The sequence below is a fragment of the Falco rusticolus genome, chromosome 2 (genome assembly GCF_015220075.1).
Source record: "Falco rusticolus isolate bFalRus1 chromosome 2, bFalRus1.pri, whole genome shotgun sequence".
NCBI classification, from domain to species: domain Eukaryota; kingdom Metazoa; phylum Chordata; class Aves; order Falconiformes; family Falconidae; genus Falco; species Falco rusticolus.
The window spans coordinates 83,842,056-83,864,158 of record NC_051188.1 but is presented as its reverse complement, the minus strand read 5'-3'; the positions used below and the strand labels follow the sequence as shown (position 1 = coordinate 83,864,158).

Sequence of the window (22,103 nt, the reverse complement as noted above, 5' to 3'; positions counted from 1 at the left end):
GACTTTTAATGTGGAAGATGAGGTTTTAGGGCTCCTGAAATGCGTCTGGCGGGGGGTGCAATCCGAGCGCACCCAAAGGCCCAGGCCTGCGGGACACAAGACCCAGGGCCCGCGCAGGACCCTGGGGACACAGCGAGGGGGAACATCAGAGCTTTTCGCATCATTTTTAGCTCTCCATCAAGGGTGACAATTGTCAGGGGAAAAAAAAGATTTATAAGTGACTTCCCTACCACGCGGAAAGGCTGCGCGTATCTATACATACAGACTGATACAAACTTTAGGGCTGGAAGCGCCGGTGGAGCGTTTCGGCCAGGCAGCGGGGGGGCCGCGGCGGCGGCGCCGTCTGCGGGGTCCGCCGGGCCCCTGTCGACTGCCGAGGGGGGTCACCAGCGGGGGCGGCGGCGGGGCCGCAGACCCCCGGGGCCGCTCGGGAAAGGGCCTGGGCCGACGGCACGGCACGGCACGGCACGGCACGGCACGGCACGGCACGGCACGGCACGGCACGGCACGGCACGGCACGGCACGGCACGGCACGGCACGGCAGGGGGGCGGCGGGGGCCCGGGGGCGGCGGCGAGCGCGCAGCTCCCGGGGCGCGGGCGGCTGCCGGGCTCGCCCCGCCTGGCGGGCGCCCTCCGCTCGCGGCCCCTGGCGGCCGGCGCGGGGAGCTGCCCGCGGCGCATGCGCCGGCTGCACGGAGCACGCACCGGAGCTGGGGGACAGCGAGCGGGGCGGCGGCAGCGCGGGGCGGGCGGCACTCGGCCACCCCGCCGCCCGCACACCGTCTCTCGGCGGATCCCCGCTCGGGCGGCAGCCGGTGAGTGCGGAGCAGCGCGGGCGGGCGGCGCTTCGCCGCTGTGGGGGCTCCTGCCACGTCCCGCGGGCTGGGCTGGGCGGAGGGGCGCAGCGCGGCCGGCGGCGGAGAGCGGACCGGGCCGGGGTGTCCGGGAGCGGAGCGGGCGGCCGCGCCGCGGGGTGGGGGCCGGGACTGGCAGGCGGCGCCTTCTCGCCCACCTGGGGGAGCACCCGCAGGGACGGGGGCTGCCCCCCTCCCCCCCCCCCCCCCCCCCCCGGGCGGGGGTCCGCGGGTGCCCCGGGCAGGGGAGGGGCTGCCGGGGGAGCGGCCGCGTGAGGGGCGCGCGGGGGGCGGGCGGCACGCGGCGCTGCCGGGCCGGGTGCGCGTGCGGCCGGGTCCCGCGCGGGGCTGCGCGCGGCGGGGCGGCCCGGCCCGGGAGCGGCGACGGGGCGAAGCGTTCCCGGCCCCGCCGCCCCCGGCCCCGCCGCCCCCGGAACTTCTGCCAAGGGCTCGGTGCCGTTTGCAGTTCAGCCAGGGAAGAAAACGGTTTGGCTGTGTTTAACAAAGGAAAAGCGCTGCCGAGTTTCCTCTTTGAAAGAGGTTAGTGGTTGTCTCCAAAATGGGCAGCTAATAATTTTTTCTCTTAAGTTTTAAGAAGCACCACCACCAAACACAAACCCGCAAGGTAACACCACAACCATCTGAGGCTTTTATATTCCTGTTAGAACTTTTTTCACTTTTGGCAGCGTCACCCACAGACTATCAGATCTGCAGTAGCCGGGGCAGTTGCTGCAGCTGAAGCTTTAGGATGCTGAGTGTGGGTAGGTGTATTGGGGCTGTGAGCCTGATTCTTCACGGATGGACTTCTTCTAGGCTTAATACTGACAAGGGAACAATTTATTCATATCCGCCGGGAAGAGGAGGGGTGCAGGGAGCCTCAGTGTCATCGCAGTTGAAGCTGGGATTGCATGCTACATTGGGTGAGGGGTGAAAGAGCAAGCAGTGGCTAGCTTTGTTGGGAGCAAAATGAAGAGGAATGGAGCCAGTGAGTGAAGGGAGGACTATAAGCAAATGAGGACACCTGAAAGAATCTCAAGTTTTCATAACCTCATTGTCATAAATAAGTCTGGGGAGAGAAGAGCGACAGTTATGCTCTAGATTAAAATCAGCATTTCAAATTTATTATTATTATAGGCTGGCACAGAAAAAATAACTAGTTGTGCTTTCTTTGCAGCCTTGCTGCTTGTTACTACCTTCTGTACCGTCTTCTCCCCGTGCTGGCACTGTTGTTTATACAGCAGTGGGGTAAAGTGGCACAGAGTATTACCCACTGATTCACACTAATCTTTTAAACATTTTTTCTGATTAACCTAGTTAATACTCACGTCTGGTTCTCTGCATTGCCATAGGGATGCCTTTGCTAGCTCAAGAAAGGTGTGTGATGGGGAGGGAAAGAATTGTATCTTTTTGGTATATAAATGAAGAGGTGTGTATGTAAAAGCACTGGGTTTTTTTCCGTGTGTATACACATAGGCACGCACACACCTGTGTAAAGGGATTGTGCAACTGCAGCGTTGCTCATTCTGGGTCTTGTGTTGAACAGAAGGAGTGCCATTGATAAAGCGGTTGTGGGGGAGATTTACAAGTGTGGGAAGTGACTAGCAGTCTGAGTAGACATATCCAGTAAGGGTGAGTTTGCAATAATTCTTGGTGAAGCAGGGAGTGAGACTAGAAGCCAGAAAAGAGGGGATGGAGATTTCCTTTGCGGAAGTACTGCGCAGAAACGGAGTGAGACATTTTACTCATCTGTTCAGCCATCTCACTTCATTCCCTTTTAGACAAGAACATTTTGCTTTCCAAAACAGATTAGGATAGAGCCTGGGATTCCTGAGTATTTCTGTTTTCTTGGAATTAGCTAATATCAGGAAATCACCAGGCAAAATATGGATTATCCCTTTCTCATGCAAGTTCATCCAGAAATCCGCATCCAACTAGTGCTGCAAGATAATGTATAAGGTGAAATTGCAAAGCATTGCATCTGGTTACAACACGGACACGTGTTGAGATTCTAATATGGTGGCATCAGTTTTCTTTTGTTAGAAGTGGATAGTTACACGCAGAGTAACTATACTTATATTGTCATTTCCACAAGCACTCACAAATGAAGAAGAGACTGATTTTTTTTTTTAGTTAGCTTTAATTCAGCCTCTTCATACATTTAGGTTGAGCTACAGTTTCTGTTAAGTAGTAACGTCCTTGTTGCATAAAAAAGTCCTGCTATACTCAAGATATTAAAGAGATGAAGTATTTTGGTCTTATTCTCTTTATTTTGGCTGTGTGACATTAAGACTTATTTTCTGAACGTGACTCAATCTGTGTTCCAATTCTACTTTGACTATGGAATTATAAATTTGTGTCCTCTGTTGTGTTTTATTACTTTAATATCTTGGTGCTTGTCAAACACACGCACAGAGACACCCCTTAACTGAGAGAGCTCTCCTAAGACAAAGAAATAATCATCCTTCCAATCCACATGAAGAATAAAAGATAAAACTATGGAGATCAAATTTGGTTCAGGTAGGTTATAGGGTTTTTTTTCAGGGTGTTGAGTTCAGTGTCCTGATTTATATTAAGTGCAGAGGTGCAAATAAATTGACTATCTGGTCTAAGTTTATGCTAAAAGTGCAAATCAAGCACTCACATTTTGGGAGAGGCACACCTAAAATAAAATGCATGTACTTAGTGTCCACTTTGAAACAGTATTTTGAAATAATTTATCTAGAGTCGTGAACCAATTCTGTGGCAAAAGCAGGGATAAAATGCACTTCAGGACAGTGCTAACTTATTTTAGGCCACAGGATTGCGAACCGTTTTGGTTTGCCGTGTCATTTTAAACAGCTCCCTCTTCCTATGATGCTCTTGTCCATTATTTTGTCCTGCCTGTTTCTGTGACTTCACTCACTTGTGATAGCGTAAGCATTTACATATCCATCTAGTGATGTGGATCATGGAATTAATCAAGTTGGGAAAAAAAAATAAATCTGTCTGACTTTTGACTCTTACCTGGATCTTATAAGCAGCTGGATGAGCAGAACAAGAGATGTGGTTGGTACCACTTACCCCCAGTATGAGTACTGGGAAAAACCTAAGCTATTTTGCCCCTCCACTTCCCTCTTCCATTAATCCCATAAATCTTATATGCTTCGTTTCTTCCCATTTATTCAACAAATGACACCAGATTCCTATAGGCAAGAATTTTATTTTTGTGCACTGTCCTGTTGAGAGCTGTTGCTTCCGGTTTCTCTGCTCAGTTCTGAACTTCTCTGCTGCTTTTTGTCTTGCGCTTTCATGAATTCCTATCAGCTGTGTTTCCAGGATGCTGTCTTTCTCTGGCTCGTGTTTCTTTAATGTTTGGTTTTGGGGTTTTTTTCTTCAGCTTCCAAAGACAATCTACTTTCTCCCCCCGTCCCCATCCTTTGCTTCCTCTCCTCTTCCACATTATAAACAAAAGCACTTGCAATGCTCAGTAGAGAACAATACAGAACTGACAAGGGAGTAGATTAAATGACCTAATGTCTAATATCCGTTCTCAGGCTAGCTATTTTTGTTTGAGTTCAGATGTCAGTAACTGTTGGACCTTTTGAAATCTAATCGGACCATACCCAGCCCTTTCCTTGTTTACCTTTGTTTTCTGTACTGATAAAGTACAGATAAAGTACTGATAAAGTTAAGTAAAACTTGATATACATTTGTGAGGTCTGAAATATGCTTAGCCCATTCTCTTATTGCCAACAGTTTTGATGGTACTGATTATCAAGTGATCTGTGTTTTAATCAAGGTTGCTGAATACTATTATTAAAATAGCTACGTTTCAAAAGTAAAGCCTGTCTTCATACTGGAAGTTAAAGAAATTCCATACTAACTACCTAAAATCACACCGTATGTTTTGGCTTTCTAAGGAAACACACTTGTTGAAAGCTATTTTATGTGTATTTCAAGCTGTCACTTATTTTTAATGATAGATAATAATTATGTAAAATATCTTTCACATTTTATAAAAGTTTGGCATCTGTTCAGATGTGTAAGTTCAGACAAAAAAACATATTTGCACAGCCCAACATATAGGAGTTAGCATTCAGGGCTAGCTAAGACTCCTGGACAATATAGTAGCACAAGAAGTGTTACCTGTTTTCAAACTAAGAATGCTGCTTTGTGTAATTAATTTTTTTTTTTTTTAAAGTAGGTGTCTTTACCATGGGGGAGAAACAGACTATCCTGCAATTGCACCTTGAAAGTCTGAGATCGATTGCTCTCATTTTACACATTACATTGTGCTGTGTACCTACTCAGTGGAGTGTTACTTTCAAAGCGTTTGAATCAACTTCTCATGTTGCTTCTGAAATGACTTTTGAAAGTTGGCATCTCGTTTTAAGATCAGCCGTTCAACATACTTTCAGATTTTCAATGTAATGCTCAGTCTGCACCAATATGATTACTCCAACAGTGGTCAGATGAAGTGAGACTGAATTCCAGAAAGAGACTGTGTGAGAGTTAGTGTTGGAATAGTTCATCGCAGATAAAACTTCTTAATCCTGGTGAAGTATTCATTTTGTTGCCTAAAACTGCAGAACTTCTATGTTTGCCAAGACTCTAGGGTAGGTAAGATTTTTTTTGTTTATGCCAAGTTGTTATACTCTATTGCTGTAATTCTGGATGGTCCTGTTTTGCTGAACTCATTATTTTCCTGTAGTATAAGAATGAATGCCACAGACTGGTTTCAAGAGTCACTTTACAGTGATTCCTTATTAAATCCATATTGCTAAATTAACTGTTTAATATACCTGTCTAAACTAAATACAGCCATTTACTACTAGGTAAATGTTTGCTACTAGGCATAGAAGAAAGATTCCTTTTTGGCTCAAAAAGTGTGAATTTGTTAGCTCGCTGGTGTAAGGCAGTTTAGGGGAATGCTACCAGGAAAATTCAGAAACAGTGACTTCATCAGATGAGAACTTTTGCACCTGCCTGTGCCTCCAGGTTTATCAGTGTGATATTTACTGACGTTGTGTGTATTCTCCAGCTTTTATCGGCAGAGTATTACTCTTCAAACTATTTGCTAAATAAAGCTGGGAGGATAAGCAATTTTCTGTTCATCTTTCTGTCCCTGGTCTTCATTCTTGTGGCTATGGGGAAGGGTTGAATGAAGTCTCAATAGCAGAATTATTAGCTAACTCTCTTGCCTGTCTTCCTGTAGATTTCCCCTGTGGCAGCTGAAATTAGCACAGCTCGTGATGTTTTATTTCACTACTGCTGAGCAGTTCCGAGTACCAGTAATGAAATGGACTCACTGTACTACTTTCTGTTTGCTACTATTGGTTATCAGAGCTGTGGGCAGCAGCAAAGTAAAGTCATGGCTTCTTGAGTGTGTGGCTTTGAAAGCAGCTTAACTGATGTAAGCTTGTCCTGCTGGCTGAAAGCAAGAGTTCCTGCTTTTCCCCTCCATCCTTGCTAGGTTTTGCATTTTGACTGTTCCCTTGTGCGGGCACTAGCACACTTAATGCTGTGCAGTCAATGAACCGGGAAGCTGATTTGTTTTAAAATTAAACCAGTCAAACTAAAACAAGCATACTGACACACGCACACAAAAGGCTTTCCACTGGGCTACCTCTGGCTGGCCTTGGGAGCTACCAGCCAGACCTTGTATTGCCTCAAGGGAGGGAGTGGGACTACGTGGCTGTGTGTGAGGGACTACCTACCTACTCGGACTCAGACAGCAGCTTTAGCTGGGATTGCTTTAAGTGCTGACTGAAACTACCAGTGAAGCAGCAGCGTATCAGTATCTTTTTCTGCTGGCTTCTTTGAAGAACAGCAGCAAACTGCTCAAGGGGGAAGGTATGAGGAAGTCCCTCAAGAGGGCCAAGAACCTGGTGAACAGATCTTGGGATCAAACTCAGAAGAAAGGTGAACAAACTCACCTTTTATGGAGAGGACACTTAAGATGAACCGTAAACTTGTGCCCAACTGCAAGATCATCAGATCTGCAGTTATCTCAGAAAAACTGAAATATCAAAGCACTTTCACTGTGACCATTCTTTAGGAACTCTTGGCAAAGGTTTGATCAAAGTTTTCATCTCAATGTAAGAAATACATTTTTTTACAGTGGGAACAGTCATTCAGTGGAACAACCCCTGCAGGGACATGGTGAAGTCCCCATCACTGGAGGGTTTTCGTGATGTGAATGGACAGCGTGCTAGATAACCTCATCTGGGCTCCCTTTCCCATGAAAAGTTGGACCAGACAATCTTTTAAGGTTCCCCCAACCTGGGCTGCAATATGGTTCTATGAATATTTTGTGGGGATGAAGTGATCTATACCAGAAATATAAAAGGTAGAGATACACCTGTTGGTGGACAGCATGTCTAGGAAGGTTCTCCAATGACTTCTGCAATGTATTAATATATAAATGAATACAACAGAATTACCAGATTTAAAAAGTATCAGTGATATCTGTGTTTGTATTGGAAGATGCCTCTCCTCTTTCACATTCTTGAGGTGCTGCATTCCTGGGGGTAAGGGACACCCTTTAAATCTTTTAAATTGTTCCCATCTTAGCCATGTTAGATCCTGTAGAGGATCTTTCAGATGTGAATGAAGTTTTCAAAAAATAACTTTATTTTAATTCTGTGTATGCTTTTGACACAACTAAGATAAATTATATCTTCAGTTACAATTAATTGCACATGAATTTGACACATTAATTTGGCACGTCAGTGTTAGGAACTCAATATATGTAAAATTTTTCTTGCCTTGGATCTTTTAAAACTGATTTCTAAAGCTTAAATCCTTCTGAATTGTTTTGTGACATAGTTTTTTGTGCTTCCTACTCACAGGCAGAACAGATTATCTAGTGTTTTCACAGTGCTGTAAATTGTGGAAAACTTCATAAGTATGTGTTTATACTGGTAGTTTTGTGACTGCTGAAACTCGTGCAGCTTCTTTTCATATGGATTTATGCTGTGTGATTGATCAGTTACAAGCTGTAACTTAAAGCTTTATTGTGGTAATTATTGCTTCAGAAATGACACATTTTAATTAGACATTAATTTGTCTTCCAGTTTTTTCTCATGTTACAATGTTCAGAATGCCTCCATCCTGTATACTAGTGTGCTTTCTTTAGGAAAACTTCCATGAATTTAAGGCTTCTGCTGTTCTGTAGTAGTTGGTTAGAAGGGACCGATGAGTAAAATTGTTGGATTCGAGAGCAAAGGGGTAGGGCAGGAGATTGATGTCAGCGGGAGGGGTGTGAAATTGTAGTGCAGAGCTCAGAACTCCCATCAGCCCACATCAGGGGTTCTAATGCCCAGTAAAGGGTGCGTAGTGGTGGTGGGAAGGAATGAGAAATTCCTTGATTCCTCTTTAAGGCTGAAGCCAGAACATCATGTTTTACTATACTGCAAACATACAGATCAGCTGGAGTACTTTTCTGCATAAGTTTGTTCAATTCCTACTTAGAAAAAATCAAGTGTAATGCTGTAAAAGGCAGCCATAATGAGTGCATCTTAATGTATTTCGAAATTTGGGTAAAGCTGATGCGAGGGGAAGATGAGCATGGGTGTTGAGAGAGGGAAATAGCAGTATTTTTAAAAAATCTTGGGTTTTTTTTCCTTGTTTGTAGGGCTGTTTACCCTTCTGTTTTACTAAGGAGTATGACTGCAGCTCTTCTGGGGATTCTGGTGGCGTACATCTTTCTCTGTGCTCTTTTCTGCACTCTTTATGCAGTTTCCCAGTGTAACAGAAAACTTCCTAAAAATCTTTGAAGAGGTTGTGCCTCATTATCTTTTACCTAGTTACCATATAATTCAATAAGATGAAATACATATTTATGACTCTTCTGTCACTTCTGTGCAATTTGATTTTTGGTTGACTGGAAAATCCCATTAAAACATGCTCTGAAATGCTGTCACGTGCCTTGCTTCAGGGAAGAACAGGCAGGGTGGAAACTTGTATTAAAACATGCTGACAACGCGTAAATATTTGGAAGAGAAGGATTTGTTTGCACATTTCTCTAGCTTTGTTTAGCACTTCACAAAGAAATTACTTCTTACTGTTTTCTGACTAATTTTTCTAAATTAAATGAGGTGTAAGTCATTGGCTTCCCAAACAAGGGCTAACTCCAGTTTCTGTGCAGAGCAGAATATTTGCCTCACCTTTGCCTCATCACAGAAAAGCTAAATAAACTTTATGAAGTAATAGGCTTATGTTTGTTATAAAATTATTGCATGCAAAACAAAGATGCCAATGTGAAATTATCCAGGTTTCTTTTGGTTACAAAAATGCACATTCTGAGATCTAGAATATTTTGGGGATAATAGTTGCTTGAAAAACACTGGTAGTTTAGAGGGAAACTGATTTGATATATATATTTTTTTTAATAACTATTGCTCTCTACACTTCACAATATTGTAACAATTTCAAGAAAGACTTCAGTGAGTTGAGGATGATCTTTTTCAAATGTATAGAACTGTCAGGTCATTATTTTTTTTCTGTGAAAAGGGGAGCCTTAAATTACCCAATACAGACTGAAACAGTGGAGGCTGGATTTTGTACAGCCAGTTTGTGTTATTGGAAGATCCATAAAGGTATTATTGGTGACATTTGGGTCATGTTTTTGCTTTGTAAGGTGTGTTGGGGAAGAAAATACCTGTAAGAGTTTCAAAGCAGGAAAATCAGCGTATTTTTAGCTTTGATCTTGTGATCTTTTCAGAGTGGACAAACACTGTACCTGCAATGAAATTATGTTCTTGTGAATGGATTGTGCCCAGGTACTGTTGCTTGGCCCATCTGTCTCGTGCCTAGAGAGGTCTAACCTAAAGTAAAAGTAGTACTCTTTCTTTTTTTTTTCTTTTTTTCCTTTTGTTTTTTCCCCTCCCTTACCTGACCCATAAATACTTTCAAAAGGCAGACAGCACTGTTACAGTGTACTTTCTACTTATGGTGAGTGTTTTGGTGTTTTGATTTGGGAGCAGAGGGGAGATCCAGAGCCGAATGAAAAAGGGGGATTGTAGACAGTGAGTAGAATTCATGAAAGAGACCACTTGCCATCTATCAATTCTATGTTATGTGCTAGTACTTACTCCTCTGGTCCTAATCCAATTTTAAAACACTTTGGAGAGGAACTAGATATAGTTATTCATCCATACTGGGCACTGGACTGCTTCCCACCTTTCATAGCCAGTATGAAAAGAAAAGGTGTATGTGGTGTCTTGTATGTGTATACTTTCTTTGAAAAATTGTGTATACTAAAATCTGAAGGTCAGATGGCTCCTGAACTTCTAGCAAATGATTGAAACTTCTTGAAAATTATGTATGGCCACAAACTGTAGAATATGCTAAACTAGGTATTAACAATGTGAAGGTTGTTAGAAGCTAAATGGTTAGCCATTTTAGCATTGTTGGAAGGTAAGTGGCTGGCCGTTCTAGCATACTGGAGAACGTGTCAGACCTGCTATACCAAAAGGTCAGCCTGGCATTGTGTGTTGTGCCAGCAGCTGGCAGGAGATGATACAGGGAAGAGTCTTAGAGCAGAGCATGGACAGTGAGCCTTCCCCAGTGAAGTCATGGTTATCAGTAGATTGGAAACTATATGGGGTAGAGGATACATCTGGAGAATCATGTTACATTAATTACCTCTCCCTCATCTATTGATTTCCTTTCTGTTTTTTAAACCTATTTCTACTTTTGTCCTAAACAGCACCAAGTTCTGTAACTTGGGCACTATGCAAAAATTCAGGTCCTTTTATTTACATCTAGGTCAGCTTAGGTCAGTAGGTACCTTCCTGTTTCTCATGTTACGAGAAAAAATACTTAACTGTGATGTGTTTATCTTCTCTCCTCTGGTCACGAGGTATATAGTCAAAAGACCAACTTAGCCAGACAGACTGTGATCAGCTGATGATCAGCTTAGATCAGCTAAATATCTGCCTTCTCTGAACTGAGTCATTTGTTATACAGTGATTATTTAAACACAAAGGATTTTTTCCTTTCTTTTTCTTTTTTTTTTTCAAATAAAAGCAGCGTGTAATTTTTAATCCATGTACAATCCAGTTTCCAACTGTAGTTGAGAGCTTCTGAGTAAAAGTTCCTCAATTTGTCTGTAAGGCATCAGAAGATGGTCTGAACTGCAAAATGAGAGTTGGCTTGTTCCTAATTTACAAGACATATACAAACGTTTCATTTGTATGAAAACGGGGACAAAATAGGGGAGGAAAATAAAATGAATGCACATTCAAAGCTTCTTCAAATTTAGGGAGGCTGTGAGTGAAAACATGCTATGAAGAAAACAGTCCATAGCAATTCTGATACAGTTTATGGGTGTGTTTTTTTTTTTTCTTGAAAAGAGCTAGCAGGTGCATTGATTGGTTTATCTTACTATGCATTTTTTTAAAAATACGTGATTGCTGTTGAATAAGCAGCTGTCACTTTGCTAGTATAATACAAGAATTTATCAATGCATTATTTAAAACTTCAGCCACCTGTAAATGCAAGGCATAAGGATCGTAATGTAGTTTCTGTGGCTTATTGTGTGTTGACTTTCTGTTATTTAAAAGCTGGTGACATTTTTGAGAGGAAGTTACTGAAAATATTGATAAAGGTGATCATAAACTGGATGTTAATTTTGTAGTCTGTAATTGCAAGGTTTCCATTCTTTGGGTGCGTGTTCGGGGAGAATGTGCTTTTTTGTTTGTGGAGTTTTCTGGGGGAAGTAAGGGACAACTAGGTTGTCTCCTAGTTCCCAAATTAGATAGATACGGGTTTTTTTCTGGTGTTTCTGAGCAAGCACTCTGTGATTTCAGGTTTTTAGGTCTTAGATTAGGCCCTTTGGTGTCATGTGTATTAGCAGTATTTGATTGCCACAGTAAGAACACAACATTTGAAGACAGGAGACAAGGAAACAGACTGCTTCAGAAATTTCTTTCACTGTCGCGAGGTTTTTTGTTTCTGGGTTGGGTTTTTTTGTTTGTTTGGTTTGTTTTTTTGCTTGAGGGAGAGGCTCATGTTAACTCTGTTTTTGTCACTTTGTCAAAGTAATTTTGTAGCTCCACAGGAAATCACTGTCACCCTGTAACAACCTTTGTTTCTTTGCTGAGGAATCATTTATCCAGAGCTTCCTTCCTCACAGTTTCTCTACTACTTTGAACGTAGTCTATACGGTATGTCTCGAGCGTATGTGCAGTAGCATTTTGGTTCGATTAGGACTATGCTTTGGAAGCAAAACTGCCAACTGTCAGCACCTACTGTGCTTTGATTTGTGTTGCAGAATCATTTCAAAGCGTGCAGACTGAATTACTTTTGGATGGAAGTAAACTGGAAGATACGCTCCAAGAGCATACCTGTTGCACTCCTACTGCCGCACAGTGGTCAGCTCAGGGATCGGATTAGAGCTACCCCAAAGTAGAATTCTCGGTATGTGTGTTAAAGTTGTGTCCTCAGCACTAACGCTTTTGTTCTTCAGACTCACTGCTATTGCTCTGCATTCCTGGCCAATGCGAGTATAGTCATGGATAGAGTTAAATATAATGCACTTAGAGGTGATTATTCATGAGTGCTGTACTTGCTTTAGATAGAGTCCAGCCATTCAAGCCTAAGTTAGAATAGATAATATCAAAGTGGTTGACAACTTAAGTTTGATTTAGAAGCTGACAATTAAACAGTAATTAGATCGGCAAGCACCAGAGCTATAACGAAGCTGTTTTTCTGTTTCTGTTACTTTTTTGCCCTTTCCTACTTTATTAATCTGAGTTCTCCTCCCCTCTCTAACATGCTTATTCTTGTGACCTAGTTGCTAACCCTAATCACCAGACTGTTCTGACATCCTTTACATGGTGACTGTGCTCTTTCCCTATTTTCATTTCTTCATTTTTGTTTGACTTACCAGCTTGCAAAGGCTGTGGTTGGTCTTGAGCATGGTGTATGCATTCTGACTACCTACATTCTGCCAACAAAAATGGATAATGATTTACAGCTGCCAAAGGCACCATGCTTCCTGCGATACCACTACAATTGCTAAACAGTGTCTTTACTTCAGTGGAGAACGTTAGTGGGTTTTCTCTGTTCTTCTTGGTCATTGATTTTTGCGGAAGACTTATGGTAGTACAGAAGACGAAATCTCAGTGTCAGATTTAGTTAACAGGTATTGGGGAGCAGGAACACAGAAAGTAGAATGGATAAGTAATACAGTATCGTTAGTTTTGTGTCCAGACAAAATCAGGATAAGAACACATCCTGTTGTGAAAGGCTTTATGTAATTGTTCACTGTTCCCACATGAAAAAGGAGGAGAAGGATTGGTTACTGTTATGTCAATGCTTAATGGATTATCAAATGAAATATTCCAAATTTGAATTCCCAAAGTACAGCGATACTGTCTAACCTAAAGCAATACCTTTTAACAGCAGCTTACAAGAAGTCAGAGGTGTCTGAAATGCTGCTGTGTAGGCTGCTCAGAAAGGCCATGGTCTTGAGGATTTGTGTAATTCTAGTTTCAATACAGATGTTACACAAGTGTTCAGTTATGCCTCCCAGGAACTGCCCCATAGGGTCCCCGTGCACTTCAAAACCATGAAACCCACCAAAATCCTCCCTTGCCAAAGGGAGATGATTACTCCTCCTCCCAGATGGCCTACTCACCACCAGAACATGTATCAGGAGATTGTTCTTGTTCAGTTTTGAAGGGGAGGGGAAGGAACAGATTGCTTATGGCAACTCCCTCTTTGAAGTAGGGGAGCCTGGAAGTAACCAGAGAATAACCAGCTCAAATAGTGTCACAGTTCTAAAACAACAAAGAATGCTAAGTAATGAAGGGGTAATGAAATTGAGGCAGAAGCCTGGACTTCAGTCTCGGCCAGCTTAAGTTTTGTCTGGCTGCAGTCCTGAGGAACCAGCTTCTCTCTGTGAACAGGGCAGTGTTCGAGAATTGTACGCGGCGTGCTAGCTCTGTAAGTAATTCTGTATTTTATTGGTTTTAAGACGTAATGGCAGCCTGCTAAGTACAGATTTCTCTTAGTAAAATGGTCTGTGGTTTCATGTCAGTGTTGCAAAATTAATGATAATGTTTCATAATGCTATGATTGGATAGCCTCTATGAAGCAGAGGGTTTTTTTCAGTTCTCTATTTAACTCTTGTCCTTGTCCTGTGTAGTCTTAGGTAGGACAAATCTTTTGTGACCTTGTTGAGTAGTTTTGAAAGTATTCCATCCCTCTTTATTCCCACCCAAATTCCCTGGACAACCTTGCTGTTGCAAGAAACCAAACTTAATAAATACAGGCTTCTCCCATGTCCTTAAACTATGGACTACCTGTTCAGAATTCATGTAAATTCTTTTGTGCACTGTTCCTGGGAATAAATGTCATTTGAAACAGGTTATAATAAGTAAAATTGTAGTCTTCTGTAATTTTTTTTTTCAAGGATGTGAAAGATGCATGTGGTGGGACTGGAATTTTTAGGTAGGCATATAACACGTTTTGAATAAACGGCAGTCAGATAGCTATCATCTGTGTTCCTGTGTAATTATTTAATGTTTTCATTTTTCTTCTAAACAAACCTCCCACAGGAGTGTTTCAGTTGTTGCATTGCACCTGGTGTAGGGCTAGAGTCTAGGAAAGGAATGTTTATTTTTAGACTGAACATCTAATGATGTTTTAGTTGGTGTCCCTTGAAGGTACCTGCTTTCATAAAAAGCTTCAGAATAACCTGAATATTTATAACATTAAAAAATTGTGTAGCTCTTTGTGGTAAATTACATCCTGGTGGTCTCATTAATTGTACAGATTACAAAGCTAAAATTAAACACCTGTATCCCTTGTTAGAGTTGTATTGCAGAACAAAAAAAGGCATTTCCCTTTTCCCTGCCTGGGTACTGTAATGACCATCCCTGGCCATTTGTGGGGAGAGCATGAAGGCCTTGCAGTGTTTAAGTGTCTGTTAATGCAGCAACAGAAAACATGAGTGAGGGAAAATACTGTTGCTGCTTTACCCTATCCTTATTTTCCCTTCTCTTTGTAATCCCTTCCCTTAAGGACTTGCTTTGTTCTTGATGTTCTGTCTCCCTAGAATACATGACAGTCAGTGAGTGAGAATAGCAAAGGCAGTTTGGACTTGTGTGCCCTTTAATGGCATGTGCTGCACAGGAGTTTGCATTAAACTTGTAGTCAGGAAATGTACCCAGAATAGGTGTACCTGTCAAACAAGTATGGTTATCTTAACAAGTGCAACAAAGTTTTGCAGAAATACTGTCTTGAGCCAAGAACTTTTAATACTGTAAAATTACTTTCCCAATTTAAGGGATACCCTGCGCTGCTAAGAATATGATTACCAGCTTTGGAGTTGTGTATAAAAAGTATTGTATGCTTTGTGCTTATACATAGTTCATGTAAGGTCTGGGCGCTTTCAGGACTGAGGAAAAAATATTTAGGTTAGTTGTGGAAAGAAAGGTACAGCTTGATTTGTTACTTCATTATTAGTTCCTTAAATTTTCTTTGAAAATGTTTCTCCTCAGTAAAAGGGCTACAGCCCTTTGGTACTGCTGAGCACATTGCTGGTAAGTAGCATGGGCCTTGTTGGTACATCTCCTTTTCTGCCTCTTATGTTTTAGAGCTCATTGAGTCATTATGTTTTCTACTAGAAGAGGACGGTTGATTGTTTTAGTTTTGTTTGGTTTTCTACCATTTTACTGAACGCCAAGTAGGCAGTCAGAAAAGATCAGCTGTTGGTCAGGTACATCAGCTTGCCATTGAACTCAGAATTTGACACTTAGTTTGGCTGTAGTGTTACCCATGCTGTCCACCATGTTGCCCCTTTTTCCACAAGCAAATCTAAGGTGATGTATGACCTCTTGGAGGATGTGGAAGGGGTAAGATACAGAAGATAGTTTGAAGAGGGATTCCTGAAACAATAAACATTGGTGTTACTAGTAAGATACTATCTATGGGTGTCTTTTTGTTCTTGCATTTGTGTATATATATGAAAAATGTTGTGCTCACACCACAGGACTATCCTGGTCTTCAGTAAGGTTCATGAAGACTTAAAACCAGGAAACTAAATTAAAGAGTTGCGTAGAGGAATACATGAGTCAGTAGCAAGTCAAAATGTCCCTGTAGTGTTGCCAGCCCTCTTCAGTTTTTAGCTGGTTTATGAAGGTAAAAAAGGTTTATATACTAGTCTGTGTTCAATCCCTTCTTCCAAACAACCACTGAACTATTTAGTCAATTTGAACCAAGACTTAGAGAGTAGAGGACTAAAATACAGTTAAGCTCCTTCCCTTTAGGGGAAGGGGCAATTAAGTGGAGGGCAAAGACCCAAGTGGTTCCTCTGCAAGTGGGAGTCTGTTCTGTGAGTGTAATGTCCATGTAGTAGTAGGGCAACCATTGTCTGTGTCATCAATCAACCTCCTGCCTGGTAGGTATTTGGGTGTCATAGCCAGGAAGCTAGGTATGTTTTGTGGGAGCTTGGAAATGAAGAAGTTTGGGGAGATACTGAGAGGGACAGCAGGAGAGTTTGTAGGAAAATGGACATAATTCGTTCCAGAGAACTCTTAAGTACTTGTAATTGCTGTAAGAATCTAATGTAGATTGTTGAAAGGAAGTTTCTGCACCACAGCCACTGGAAAGCTGTATTTGACGTTTCCTGGAGAAGAGCATGCTTGTTCCTTTTATAATGAAGGAAGGGTAAAGAGAAATGTAATTTCTGTTTTGCTGATTCAGTAGGTCTTTATTTTGTCACCAGCTCATAATATACTTATCTCAATTCCCACTGAAGAAAGTAAATTTTTTTCTTTCTGTGTGTGTTTTTTTTTTCTTCTCCACCATGTGTTTTTCCCAATTTCCCAAGCTGTGTATGTCAGTATTCTGATGTTCATTCCCAAAGATCATGTTGTACCAAGCAGCTAGGGCCAGATGCCAAGGCAGCACTGCATGCCTAGGCAGTATCACACTGTTTCTGGTAGAAGACATCATGTAGCAGGCACAGTAGTCCCTGTGTTTCCACCACACTTCCCAGTAGGCAGAGACATGTAGTTGTGACTCGGGGGGGGCATGTGTTCTGCTTTCCTTTTGTTGTTGTTATAGTTGTGGTTGACATCCCAGATTATTTGTTAAAAGGGTAAAATATTGCAGACTGAATTATTAAAAGCTTAGCAATTTCTTCAGCACAAATATTTGGGTTTTAACAATGTGACTACCCAGAAAATTACACTAATTTTATTCAAGCAGCAAGTGGCAAAGGCAGTTTTGTCTTTGTGTAGTCTGCTAGGAAAAATTCAGGCTGTTAAAAGAGGTTATATATATTCTGAATAATTATTTTACACCTTCTGTTTCTATTACCCTACAATACTTAGTAATGAAAAGCTAAACGCTAAGGTGATGACATTTAAGGTGCTTTAATGTCTGCTGGTTTATTCACATTCATTTGCCATTACAGAGATACCATAGAATGGTTTGGGTTGGAAGGGACCTTAAAGTTCATCCAGTTCCAACCCCCCTGCCGTGGGCAGGGACACCTTCCACCAGACCAGGTTGCTCAAAGCCCCATCCAGCCTGGCCTGGAGCACTGCCAGGGATGGAGTGCCCACAGCTGCTCTGGGCAACCTGTGCCCCTGTCTCACCACCCTCACAGTGAAGAATCTCTTCCTTACAGCTAATATAAATCAACCCTCTTCCAGTTCAAAGCCATCTCCCCTTGTCCTGTCACTACATGCCCTTGTAAAAAGTCCTGTAGCCCCTTCAGGCACTGGAAGGCTGCTGTGAGGTGTCCCCAGAACCTTCTCTTCTCCAGGCTGAACAACCCCACCTCTCTCAGCCTGTCTTCATAGGAGAGGTGCTGCAGCCCTCTGAGCATCTTCCTGGCCTTCCTCTGGACTCTCTCCAACAGGTCCATGTCCTTCTGATGTTGGGGGCTCCACAGCTGAATGCAGTACTCCAGGTGGGGTCTCATGAGAGCAGAGGGGGAGAATCCCTTCCCTCGACCTGCTGGCCGTGCTTCTTTTGATGCAGCCCAGGGTACGGTTGCCTTTCTGGAGCGCAGGCACACATTGTCAGGCCACGTTGAGCTTCTCATCAACCAACACTCCCATGTCTTTCTCCTCAGGGCTGCTCTTGATAATTTGGTGAACTTGGTTTAAAATCAGTTTAGTCTCCATCCCACATGTCTTGTTGTCCCCACCCTACAATTTTGTTAGCAGACTGGGATGTCTTTATAGAGCTCCATTCACTTTGGCAGCAGTCCTTACAAGTACTGCAGTCTGTTCTTGCATGATGAATTACAGTGTTGGGTGGGCCAGGCCGGAAGAGTTAACTTTCCCACTTTGTTACAGCAGCTATGCCCAACCATTGTGCATAACTATCGCTTTTTTACAGAGAGGTTTGGTGAGGTATTGGGTTTATGGAGGGGGAAGGGAGGACAGTAGTATGGTACGATACCTTGATGTGTAACCTGGCCTCTGAAGTAGAACTAAACAAGTAGAAATAATGCTAACCTTTAGGAGTAGGTAATTTATTAGTATAAAACCCCTTAACCTCATGGTGTTCTACCAACTTGGGTAAACAGCTGTACCTTTCTTAAACTTTGCTGAAAGCTTTTGTTTCCTTAACTTTTCCCATACTATCAAAGACTCCAAGAAACTGAAAACAGTCCCTCAAACTACTGTTGCTGCTTTCAAATGCAGTTCTTGTTGGCTCTCTCTCTGGTTGGTGCAATGAGCTTCAGGCACTTTCTTGACTGGGAGCATCTCTTGTCTATTCTGTTTCCAAGATGAGGTATAAAGTACATGTAAATTCTTGTAGGACAGGTTGGGATCCTCTCATCTATTGCAAGTTCTTTTGCCAAATCACAGGTCTTGTTCTGCCCTTGAACTTTATGCAGGCATCCTGTTTTAATCACTAGCAGACTCTCAATGAATTTGCATGTGTTCATTCTGATCTCAAAAACTCTGATCCATATACTAAAGATAATAAGTTGACTTGACAATCTCTGCAGAGTGAATTTAAGTCTTAGATGAGGTATAAATAATTACAGTGGAGAATGTAATGCCTTTCAAATTCAATTAGGTAAAACAGAGCTTGTGGATTTGTTTAAAATGATACACACCTTCTACTATATATTAGCATTTTTGCGTATTCTAAATATGGAAAGCTTTGAAAAAGGTTAAAGCGTTCACCATTTCGCAAGTGTTAGCTCTTTTTGGATAGCATTCCTATACTACTGAAATTAGCCTGCATGCAGTAGTAGTACAACTCGAAAGAGGGATTAATGTTGATCACAGAATTTCCAACACTGATGTATTTGTAACAATATTTGGGAATCGAGAGAAGCTTTTCCGAGCTCATCATAATTCAAAAACTCAACAGAATATTTCTTTTTTTGTTTACAGAATTGGTATTTGCAAGTTCCCTGCCTCAACAGTAATCATCATGGATAGTGGTAAGTTTGTTAACTTAGTGATAAGTGTACGTTCTTTATTATTCCCTATGAAGTGGGAATTAACACACCTCAAAACTGTCTTCTGCTCAAAATCCCAGTCTGTTTGCATGAAAAATGTCCTCTTCTATTGAACTGGTTTTGGTGTTACATATGGTGCTGTGGTGGGTTGACCTTGGCTGGATGCCAGGTGCCCGCCAAGCCACTCTATCATTCCCTTTGTCAGCAGGACAAGCAAGGAGAAAATAAGGTGGAAAAAACTTGTGCATCAAGATAAAGACAGTTTAATAAAGCAATAGCAAAGGCCATGCATGGACACAAAGGAAGACAAAAGGTGTTATTCTCTGCTTCCCATCAGCTGGTGATGTATGGCCACTTCCTGGGAAGCAGGGCTTCAGTACACATAGCAGTTGCTCCAGAAGACAAATGAATAAATAACAAATGCCCCCTGCCTTCCTCCTCTTTTCTCTTAGCTTTTATATCTAAGCAGACATCATATGGTATGGAATATCCCTTTGGTCATTTTGGGTCAGCTGTCCTGGCTATGTTGCCTCCCAAGATCTTGCCACCCCTGGCCTACTGGTGAGTCACAGGGAATGCTGGAGAGCCAGGCCTGACGCTGTGCTGGCACCGCTCAGCAGCAGCCAAACCACTGGTGTGTTATCACCACCTTCCTGGCTACCAACACAAGCACAGCACCGTGAGGGCTGCTGTGGGGCTCAGCCAGGGCCAATACAGATGCAGGTCTTTGCCCACACTAAACTGAAGTGGAATCATACTACTGTTCTGACAGAGGTATTATATGCAGACCGTAATAATAATCACAGACTCATTTGTGGACCTTTGAAAGCTAGCTGCAGAATAAAGACCACGGAGCAGAATTTCTAGTCTTTAGTACTTTTAACTGTTCTTAAGCTTGTCCCAGTAACTCCAATATCTCAGAGCAGAAGACACGTTCTGTTTTGTAAGTAAACACTCAAATAATTTTTCTCCCTTCTGCCCTATGCAAACCAAATATTTTTGTTATGATCACCTACAGAAAGTTTCAAATTTATCAGTAGCTGCAGCTTTGAATTTAAAATTAAATGTTTATTTCTAGTATGTTGTCATGGTTTTCATCCACTTGGGTGTTGGTAAGGTGTCAGGAAAATGAAGCCTCAACAATGGTCTTAATAGAGCTGGTTTTGGAGTCCAGGATACCCTGAGCTTTGCTTCAGCAATACTGCTGTGTCTCAGGATACTTCTCCCACGCTGCTACTCCCTGAAACCTATTTGCTTCGCCTGTGACAGCTTCAGCTTGCAGGCTGAGACATATTTACTCTCTCGTGACCTTGCCTGTCTCTTTCTGATTCTGATTAAATTTCACCTTGCTAGAGTACCTGTTCACTATTATGATAGCACACAGATTTTCCAGAGGTTGTGTAATAGATTGATCTGACTATATTACTCTTCAATAATAGTAAGTGAAACTAAGACTTTGGAATTATTTTCTTTGCAGCTTTCTGATGCATAAAAACTTGCTAAAAGCCAAGTGTTACAGTTACATACAGAGAGAGCCCAAGCATGTCCAAAAAATAAACATGTATTCAAATGCATTAAATTTGGTAATTGTACATCTTCATCTGTATTCTACAAAAACTGGGGAAGACAAAGAGACTTCAGATTATGTGTTTGTGTCTATCTTACACAAAGCCAAAATCATAATTCTGATTTTTCCTTTATCTTGTATTTGCTAGTTAATTTTCTTCACAAAGTGAAAAAGTAAGTTTTATGTTGTTTCATTACTTTATTCTTGCCACATTCAATTCTTCCCTGATTATCTTCAGCTCCATAGTAACAGCTGTAGTAAATTCAGCCACGCTGTAGCTTGGCTAGGTGTGCATCCAACACAGAGTGGTTTTTTTACACACTCCTATGCAACTATAACTGAATGTCTACATGATGATGGTCTTGGAATACTAAGAAGTCAAAGTGCTTTCTGCAGTATGGTTCCATTATCTCTCTTTATAGGACTCATCAGGCAATGACTGATTCTCATTAAATCACTGTATTCCAATCAGTATCTCCATCAAGATTGCTTTGATCAGTGTATGTTTTTATGTTTCCTTGCTACTTTTGTATTGACTTCTCAATAGGATTTAAATTCACTTGGGGTGTGCAGAGCTTTAAAAATGTCAAATCAAAACAAACAAATTAATATACTTCATTTTTTCAAGCCCTGCAGGGTCAAAAGCCATTCCTGGCCTGGACTAATCATAGATCATTGTTTGTCAGATACATTCAGAATTAATATAGAGTGTGGTTTATTTTCCTCAACAGCTTTTTTGCCTCTACATTTTTCTGTATTGTATTACGTGAGGAGAGAGAGAGACTTTCTGAATATGAATTGCTATATAAAAAAATTGGGGGGTTTAGATAGTCTCATATATTAGCCATTCTTGAATATTGAATTATTTTAACGTTCTGCTGTTCTTTGTCAATGCTTTTTGAAGCAGAAACGTGTGCTTAGCTCTTTTTGGAAAACTAAACAATTACCTAGAAACTCATCTTGATGTGTATCAAATGCAATATTTCATAACACACCAGCTTTTAAACCTTCATTCTCAGTTTGCTTCTTTGGTGAATTGGAAAGTGCATCCAGAAACAAAGATTTCTATGTTGTTTCTGAGAGCCAAAAGCTTTAAATGAGGGTATTTTCAGCTACCTGCATTTTCCTCTTTATTTCTTTCCGCTCTGCATCAGTACAAAGCTGTCATAGTTTCTCTCGTTGCTCTTCTCAGGGATGGATTCCGGCTGTGAAATGAAATTCCCTAGGTTTTATCTGCTGAAGGAAAGGAAACTTG

General features: G+C 41.8%; 1 protein-coding gene across 5 annotated transcripts in view; it reads left to right on the top strand.

Moving 5' to 3' along the window:
- Positions 1–676: 676 nt before the first annotated feature.
- PRRG1 (proline rich and Gla domain 1) overlaps positions 677–22,103 on the top strand; it is a 35,197-nt gene continuing 13,770 nt past the window's right edge. For 3 of the 5 annotated variants that reach the window (XM_037377307.1, XM_037377304.1, XM_037377308.1), the window contains exons 1-3: positions 677–815; positions 7,685–7,736; positions 19,214–19,263. In XM_037377307.1, the coding sequence (XP_037233204.1) occupies positions 680–815; positions 7,685–7,736; positions 19,214–19,263 (238 nt within the window). In that variant the 5' untranslated portion in view covers positions 677–679. Of the gene's footprint in view, positions 816–3,537; positions 6,247–7,684; positions 7,737–12,111; positions 12,258–19,213; positions 19,264–22,103 lie in introns of those variants that run through there. The other 2 variants (XM_037377306.1, XM_037377305.1) reach the window with 2 other exon arrangements.